Source organism: Morone saxatilis, unplaced genomic scaffold (genome assembly GCF_004916995.1).
Source record: "Morone saxatilis isolate NCDOM2014 unplaced genomic scaffold, NCSU_SB_2.0 Contig0, whole genome shotgun sequence".
NCBI lineage: Eukaryota > Metazoa > Chordata > Actinopteri > Moronidae > Morone > Morone saxatilis.
The window spans coordinates 8,578,553-8,587,654 of record NW_023339650.1 but is presented as its reverse complement, the minus strand read 5'-3'; the positions used below and the strand labels follow the sequence as shown (position 1 = coordinate 8,587,654).

The 9,102-nt window shown below is 44.0% G+C and overlaps 2 protein-coding genes across 3 annotated transcripts in view; one reads left to right on the top strand and one right to left on the bottom strand.

The window, feature by feature from the left end:
• LOC118324343 (nuclear mitotic apparatus protein 1-like) overlaps window positions 1–626 on the bottom strand; it is a 93,537-nt gene extending 92,911 nt beyond the window's left edge. The window contains exon 1 of the mRNA XM_035656638.1: window positions 81–626. Within this exon, the coding sequence (XP_035512531.1) occupies window positions 81–320 (240 nt within the window). The 5' untranslated portion in view covers window positions 321–626. The remainder of the gene's footprint in view (window positions 1–80) is intronic.
• A 131-nt stretch (window positions 627–757) lies between these two features.
• On the top strand, window positions 758–8,529 carry pex2 (peroxisomal biogenesis factor 2). Of its 2 annotated transcripts, XM_035655776.1 has the most exons (3): window positions 780–844; window positions 4,485–4,615; window positions 6,899–8,529. In XM_035655776.1, exons 2-3 carry the CDS (start codon window positions 4,582–4,584, stop codon window positions 7,882–7,884), a joined length of 1,020 nt encoding a protein of 339 aa, XP_035511669.1. In that variant the 5' UTR covers window positions 780–844; window positions 4,485–4,581; the 3' UTR covers window positions 7,885–8,529. The 2 variants fall into 2 exon arrangements, with proteins under 2 accessions (XP_035511677.1, XP_035511669.1); XM_035655784.1 differs by lacking the exon at window positions 4,485–4,615 and having other exon boundaries at window positions 758–844.
• Window positions 8,530–9,102: the final 573 nt, after the last annotated feature.

The following is a 9,102-nucleotide window of genomic DNA, read 5'->3' as shown; positions in this document are numbered from 1 at the left end:
AATCCAGCGCCTTAGACCGCTCGGCCACGCTACCCACGACACATGGAGCAGTGTCAACATCAACATGAAGTCCTCCTCACCTGCAGCAGCTCTTCTCGGGTTACAGTAGTGTCCAGCTCCAGGCATCTGAACCTCTGCTCGTAAAGTCCTTGAAACTCGTTTAGAAGTTGTTTAATGTTGTTTGTCTCAGTCCCAGGACCCTGGATGTACACTTTCAGCTCTATGTCTCCTGAAAAAGCGTCTAGGTTCAAAGTATCACTTCCCTGAGCCGACAGCTTCGAGCTTTCACCTGACTCTGTTGTTGTTGTCTTTTGGCTCATGTCTGTGAAAGTTTTCAGCAGTTTATGAAATAAACCGCAGGCTAGGAAAAAAAAAAAAAAAAGATAGCTCACTAGCTAACACTCATAATCCCAGCTGGTCACTCTAGTTAAATGTTTGCACAGCCTTATAAGTTAGTTCACATTATTAGACAACTGTAGAGCAACCTGGAAAAAGTAAATGCGTGGCATTTCGAGTGCATGTAAGACATTATCTGGGTTACTTCGTGTGAATTACCGTGACTTCTCCAACAACTTGGTCGCTATGTGCCGTCACTACAACGGAGGAATTGAAGTCCAGACAGACCGACGCTTCCCCCTGCAGTTTGCCGCTGCGTTGGCGCTGTGTGCTCTGATTGGCTAATTCCAACGATTAGCGTTGTAATCGTGACGTTCCCGTACACTATTGGTCAGTTTCCTTTGAGAGGCGGGGTATAGTTTTACAATCCGGAAATACATATTGTTTTCGTCGTATCAGGGAGGACTGGGCTACACTGAGTTCACCTTTCCCCTAAAAAAAGAAATGGGTAAATATATCTTCGTTCTGTTGTTTAGCGAACATTCACGTCTGCAGTATCTTCCTCCATACCCCGACATTTCCACACGAAGCTCAAGCGCGCCACGTCTGCTTCTTTGAAACGGTGTGACGACTCGGGCTCGTCCAATGTTATTATCATCTCCTTGTTGCTGTCCAGTGTCAGTGCTGTGTCTCTGAAGCGACACGTGTCCCCCCCTTTTTTGCATGTTTGTATTTACAATCAGTTAAATCGATCGACTGTTGATGTACATACGGTTCAAATGACCAACTGTGGTGAATTAGTATTCATTACGAGTCATCTCCAGGTGTATTTACCAGCTGCAACTTTGGATGGTAACCTTGTGAGAGTGTGTTCCTTCAAGAGTATGTTATACTGCTCCGCACATAATTCCATTATTCCCCTAAATAATCAGTGCCAGAGATCAAATCCTTCCACATTGAGATTCAAGGCAAAGTTGATCTTATTGATTTTCAAGAGACTACTCACTTCATTTCGCTCATCCCAATCATCACTCCTCTACTCTTATCTGTCTCTTGGTTATATCTCTCTTTTCCAGTGGCTTTGACTGCACTGCTCTCGCACACTCTGCCAAAACCTAATCCCCACTGTGATTATCACATAATGCTCTTGCCTTATTATCAAAATGGAGCAGATTTGGGTTTTGTTGTTGTTAAAGACTGATGGGCATGAGCTAAAAAATTAAGAGACAATGCCGTTATGAGGTGAATGTGGAGCAGCTGATTGCATGAGATTGAAGTATAGGCGCGTGCCTCCAGAGCTGAACACTTAGTGTAATGAGTGTGTTTTTAAGGGAGTCACTGAAGTTAAATTGGGCTATGATCTCACTCTGGGGTCATAAGGTCATTTTATACAGCTTCCAGATGAAGGCAAGTGATAAAGGCCGTGGGGTTATCTGTGCAAAGAAAGAAAAATAGTTTTAGTCTTTGAACAGAACAAAAAACATTATATTGTGCATACATGTTTCATGAAGAAGGGCTACAACTAATGGTTATAGTCTTTCTGACCAACAGTGCCAGAGGATTTTAATTTCTACTATTAATAAGCATTTTACTGGATAAAATACGTCATTTATTAATTATCTGATGTGTCATTGGATAATTTTGAATCTGGTAGACTGATGTAAAACTCCTACATAAAGCTGTTATGAGAGATAGGCAATGGAAGATATTCTCTCAACATCCAGTGTGCTTATGTAAAAGATTATACATCATATTTAATTGACTCTAAGTATTTTTTTTCCATATTTGTAGTGCTGTAGCTGAAACGTGTGTACATTGCCAGAAGGTCCTTTTTTTTCTTTATTTTGCAATAAATTATGGCTTTAAACTTCCAAATGTGGTGAAAGTATAACATGTCAACATGTCACCGAGGTTACAATTTGCAGCGAGAGCAAACCCTCAAACAATTTCCCAAATTGATTCACAGATGCAAGTTGATTTCCTAACAGTAGCATCTGTACAGTGGGTTCGACCGGCAGACTCTCTTACCCCGCAGTGGCCTTCACATTCTCATACATTTTATTGGACACAAAAAGCTGCTTCACCTCAGTTTAGAATTTTTCTCTCCCAAAGACATTTTAATTGTTGCACGGATTAAAAAAACAGAAAAAAATGTTTTATCTTTTATTACGCCCGTGTTTTTCATGCATAAAGAGAAGCTAAAGAATGTGCTGATCAAATATTCTTCAGCATAACACATTTTATTTGCATGAGGTGAGGCCCCAGTGATCTCTCATTGACTCCTAAGAAAGACACAACTTCAGTACTGCCTTTTATTAGCTGTTCCGCTTTTTCTTCCACGTTCATTGTGCCTCCCTGCCCTCTAAATGTTTCATTACTTTTTAAGTTGTTTTTTGCACACCCCTGTACTTATTACAGCATTCGCATACTGAACCTTCGTACTCATGAAATCAATTAATTCTCTTAAATAATTTACCTTCTGAGCAAACCGGATTAAACCGAGCACATTTTTTGTGTGTCAGATGCGCTGCTCTAACTGATGTGTATTTTTTTGGTGTTCAGGCATTAACTTGGCCCTTACCCCATGGCTCGGAGGAGTCTTGGGTGATTAGAGAAAGAGGAGAGCCTTGATAAAGCATTAGTGTGTGACGCACGCACACACACAGCCTGAAGAACCCTCTGTGCATTTGCACACATTCATTTTTCATGAAACAGACTCATAACAATTAGTCTGGTTACCGCCTGGGTAATCTTAGCGTCCCCGTAATGCCTGTGGTCTGCTGTATGACATCACTCTCTTAAAAGTTCTAAATCTGACATTCCCATCCGTTTTCATAGTGAGGACATTAGCAGGCCATGGCTAATAGGCCCGCGCTCGTTCCTGGCTAAAGAAGGGCAATAAAGTGAGGGAGCGGGAGAGAGAGAGAGAGAGACAGAGAGAGAGAGAGAGAAAAAAAAACCGAGACGGGAGTGCTCAGAGAAATAGGTTTTATTCACCAGAGCTTTTACACAAATTAATTTACATGAGCAAAAGAAGAAAATGTAAAGTTGTAATCCAGCATGCTTTGCCAATGCATAGCCTATTTCTTGCTACAAGCATCGTAGAAAGCCAAGTGAACATTTATGCATTATTTCAGCAAATATATTATGCTAACAACCATAGCTAAGTGGTTAGGAATTTGAGCACTACACCACGCCAGGAGCTAAATCGAGACCTTTGGACACACAGTTTCCAACTGGCATGGGATGATAGCCTCCTGTGCAGCTTCAGAACACTTGTCCGCCGCAGAAAAAAACACAATCCCCAAGAGATATTCCACCTTCCCAGCATCCCTTAGTCTTTAGTCCCCTGCCCTAAACACCCCTCATCCCCTCCCTAGACACCAAAGCCAAGGTCAAGAAGAAAAGTGCAGCCTTCCTCTGTCTATAGGCTATTCCCTTGATGCCCACACCTCAGTATGGCTGAGCCGTGTACGCCTCAGGAATGTTCCCTCCTCCTTTATTGTGACCGCCAGTCTCAAGGTCAGTTCCTAAGGAGAGGTTTGTGCTTATCTGCGTTTCCCCTCCCTCATTTTTTTTCCCTTCTCCTTAGCAATCTTTGCCCCCAGTTTTTATTCCCCTTCACTGTATCAGTAGACAGTAGTTCGGAGCTCCCAGCTGGGGGTTTCATGACGTGCTGTCTCTGACGTGTCTGTCTTTTTTGGTCGGTCTCTTTGTCCATCCATCTTTCTGTTGGGTTGCTGTCGTTACAGCCCGTTGTCTAGTTTCCAGAGGGCCCGGTGCAGCTGCGAGGCTTCAGTCTGATGCTCTGTACGCTTTTTGTTTCCTCATCTCACACTGGTCATGGCCCCCTTTTGCCTTGAAGCTATGTTGCAGTCTGTTCCCCGTTAGATTGGATATTGTTGTTGTTTCGTGTTGTTGTTGTTGTTGTCTGTAAGCTATGGCAGTCAGACTTGAGTCAGTGCACTATCTTTGTCTGAACAAGACACACAAGCTAAGGGAACAAGGGGAGGGGGGGGGGACTCTCATCTGACCTGAATCAAAATACCCTTTAATATTCCCAGCAAGATGTTTTTAAAGTATTTTATACAGCTCTGATAGAAAAGTAAGCCCCCAGACTTTTCAGGTGATTTTCTGTTGATTTTCAGTGAACTCCTCTAACCCGCCGTCTGACTCTGTTGGTCGCCAGCCGACGACTCTGCAAGAGAGGGCATTTTGTCTCTGGGTCGTTTGGCTGTCTGACCCATGAGAGAATCATCAAGTCAATATATCTCATCAGGTGTGTGCGCGTGTGACTGAATACATCAGACAGAAAGAGTCTGTCTGCTTGTATCTGTGTATGCTTTTTGTGTGCAAATGCTGTAGTGTCTGTCCTCTCTAACACACAGCACACGAGTGCTCTGTAAACACTGGCATTGACTGTGACTTTTGACTATTACATAAGGAACATGGATTTCCAGCTGTCCACAGTAAAAGCCCTGTAAATTCAAATGCTTAATTTTTATAGGCAGCCCGGCATTGACTGAAGTGTCTGCTTGTTATATATTTGGCAAGTGCTGCAAGTCTGAAGGGAAGCTGTCAATAGCAATCCCAGCTATTGATATGGCAGTGGGCAGGAGATGTTACTTGGCCCCCGACTCCGGCATCCCTCTGATCCCTCTACATCATAATTACATTAATATTGACAGACCCTCGACAATAGTCACATTACTATTGATAGGTGGCTGTCAATACCGTGTTTCCCCAAATAAAACATATTCATTCATAACTTGTAAACTGCTCGATAAAAGGCTTTGGAAAGAATATTGGACCCGGCCGGGTATACTCTCCCGAGAGGGCTGCTACTGTGACGGGGATTTCCACCACCTGGCTGTGTGTGTTGTGTGTGTGTGTGTGTGTAAGTAAGTAAGTAACTATGGACTGTATGCTCTGCATAGATCAAGTCTACTCTCGACATACACACATAGTCACACACACAGGGACATAATCTGCACATTTTCTCCCATCAAGGAAAAACTTTCAGATTAAGCTAAACAAATGGAGCCTGTTTATTGGTTACCATACACATTCAGACTACCTCTATTTATTTTTTTTAATCCAAACTCTACTTCCATCACAGGCGAGGTTCTAGACACCAAACATGGCAGCATTTCAAAAGCAGCTCAATGAATTTGTCACACCTGCTTACTTCAGCATGAATTCACTCTTTTTTCATTCATTTGCTAATTCTAACTTAGTTGGACGGTGTATCCTGGCTCTATTGAAACATCATGAATACACAGATGGTCCTGTGCACCACAATAAACCCGAGCATTGCCACCACATATTAGAATGTTTTTTTTTACCTCCTTGAGAAACGTCTAAAGTGACCATCATCTCTCTCTCTCTTTCTGTCAAAACTGCCATATTTACCCGGCTGAAATCTCTTTTAAAGCCTCGTGACAAATCCTGTTCAGCGAGACACAAAAGCCACTGTCAAAAAAAGGCCTCTCTGTCTCTCTCGCTCTCTCTCTCTGCGGGCCTCTTGCTCTGTCTCTCCTTGCGTTAGTTAGTCCCCTACTTCTTAAGCGTTTCATTTGAGGAAAGGGCAGATAAAACTGGGGGAACTGTGAGTTTGGAAACGTATGCAGCGCAAAATAGCCCGGACGTCACAATGGTGAGATCCCATATGGAGTCGACTCGAGGGGGAGGCAAAATTGTTCCACATTTGGCAGATGTTTACGGTGTACCAGAGACTGTGCCGTTAGCCTAATCCCTAGTGATGTGATTTGTACACACACCCCTATCTCCAGAGGGAGCAGGCACCAAGAGCCCCTGGGCTTCGCCTCCTCTTTGTGTGTGTGCCTATATGTGTGTGTGTGTGTGTGTGTGTGTGTGTGTTGGATTGTGATGTTTATACACTGGAGAGAGAAGTCTAAGACCCCCTGCTCCTCTGCATTGCGCAGCTCAAAGGTTGCATTAAGGACGGGTTTTACATGTGAAAAGTGATTTCCGTTCCTATGTATAAAGAAAAAATAACCTTCCTAACAGGATGGGCCTCACCTCCGGGGCCTCATTCCTCCCAACAACCCAGTTGTCCTTTTAATAGTTGTGCTTCTGTATATATTTTGTTTGTGACTTTAACAGATCAAGTATGGTGTTGCCTGTACATTAGTAATGTATTTAATAATGTAAAGGAGTGAGACATTTATGTACTTGATCAGTTTTTTAGGAAAATACAGGAGGGGTTTTACCTGGGTTTTTAGTTTTTACTCTCCTGTTTCATTTGTTTAGATATCTATCTATCTATTTGTTTAAATAAAATCTGATCACTTGTGTGGGTGCTCTCATATACTTCAGCTGAAAGCCAAGTTTGTATTGTCTATGATAGAGTTGACAATAAAGTATCATGATATCTAGGACTAACTACACAAAAAAAGATCCAGGCTGTAAAAAGATCTTACTGTCTCTGCATGCAAATCTCAGTATGTATATACTGCAAAAATCCACTCATGGAAATTCTGGAAAACATGATTAATGAATATATCCTCGTTGTTTACTATATTTATTTATTTTCCAACAGGTTTGGAAAGTGAGGTAACCCAAAAAAAGGCAGCTGGAAGTCCTGGTCCAGAAACTGATGTTGACCCACAGACCCCGGTATTGCGCATCAGCCAGCTGGATGCCCTTGAGCTAGACTCGGCCCTTGAGCAGCTGCTATGGACCCAATTCTCCCAGTGCTTCCAGAACTGCCGACCGGGCCTGCTCACGCCACTGGAGCCGGAATTGAGGGCACTGCTCCAGCTGCTGCTGTGGAGATTCACACTGTATTCTAGCAGTGCCACTGTGGGGCAGTCTTTACTGAGCCTGCGCTACCACAACACTTTGTCCTCGTCTCCGCGTTACAGACCTCTGTCCCGCAGGCAGAAGCTGGTCCTGGCCCTCCTCACTCTAGGTCCGCGCTGGCTCCAGGAGCGTTCTCACAGCCTGCTTCTGTGCTTGGGTTTGAGTGCAGGAGGGCCTGTGTCTGAAGGAGACAGTGGTTTTCTCCAACAGGGTCTCCGCAGTTGCCTGACCCTTGTTTCTAGTATCGCCCAGCTCGCAAGCCTCATCAACTTCCTTGTGTTCCTAAGGAAAGGCCGCCATCCTGTCCTGGCTGAAAGGATTGCAGGCGCTCGGGCGGTTTTCAGCAAGCCCAACGTGGTCCGGGACGTAACCTACCAGTACATGAACCGCGAGCTGCTGTGGCACGGCTTTGCTGAGTTCCTCATATTCCTGTTACCACTGATCAATACAAGGAAACTGAAGGCAACTGTGTCTTCGATTGTTTTCGGGGGAGAAAGCGCCATTGGGGAGGGAGCAACAGAAGGGCAAGGGGTCTCGAAAGAGTGCGGACTGTGCGGAGAGTGGCCAACCATGCCTCATACGATTGGCTGCCGACATGTTTTCTGTTACTACTGCATCAAAAGCCACAGTATTGCAGAGGCTTGCCTCACCTGTCCAAAATGTGGAGCAGAGGCAGGACACCCTGAGCCGGTCAAGATGGAGGTAGAGATGATTGGCAGGTGATGATGTGAAGAAACTGTTATGAGTGAGTTTGTTTTGAAATTGCAGGGACGTGAAGTTAAAATGGTGGTTCATATATTTATGGCTGTACAAATGGAATAACCACCACATAACCACTAACCACCTTTGTACAATTATGTTAGATTACCACATTTTGATGAAAACGTATTAAATCATTAAATGTTATCATATAAAGACATTTTGTAACGACAGGATTATATGAAAACATGAAGAAGGGGTTCTGTGAGAATCCCTCCTTTTTGAAAGATTCACGAGGTAGTCGTGTATGAGTTTATGACTGGACTTCAGTCTTTATGATGTCTGTGTCTTTTCTGAACACACATCGACCTGCTATGTTTAATGTATGTGTGCATATATTGACAATCCTCTGCCCCTTCCGTTTCTCCGGCTGGACTTTGGACAGAACTATTTGTCTTTGGTGCACTGGACAGACTACAGAGAACCACACAGAGCATATATTTGATGAGTGAACGTGTTGATTTATGCTCCAAATTGGCTGTGTGTTAGTACGTGTGTATGAGTGTGTGTGTGTTTGTTGAAATGGGAATATTTGTTCTGATGAAAAATGCAGAAAGTCAGCTGAATAAATAATGGGAGGAATTTCTGATGCCTCTCATCATGGCCAAATTAGCATTTGTTGTGTATTTTGTGCCTAAATTGTATTTCAACATCATTAAAATTGATAGAGTGCTACCTCTTGGGTGTTTATTTAGTTAAGTGGAGGAGAGAAAGATGAGGGAAAGTTATAACAATCAGCACACTTCTCTCTAGACAGGCCTGGTCGTTCTAACTCCCATTATCCGTTTTCACAGCACCCCAACATGCTCAAGATCAAGGGGGCAGCCGGGGGCTTGGATTGACTCTCACACGCACACACACACTTGACAGCCAGCCTCTCTTTTCCCTTGGCCTTTCTCTCTTTTGCTGCCTTTCCATCTCTCTCCCTCTGTAATCTCTAGGGTCCTCGCCCCTATAAGACTGTAGTAAACTGTACCAAAACCCTGGCAGTCGTCTCCTTCCTCGCAGGCGAATTACTCTCTAATCCCTGTAATGAGTCCAAAGATGCTTATTTATGCTGGAGTTAACCTCCACCAGTGAGCCCAGCCCCGGGCCAAACGCACCCCAGCTGAGTGAAGCCTTTCCTAGGCTGACAAGAGAGGAGTGGGTTGGGTTGGGTTGGGGCGGGGGGGGGCTACCTCC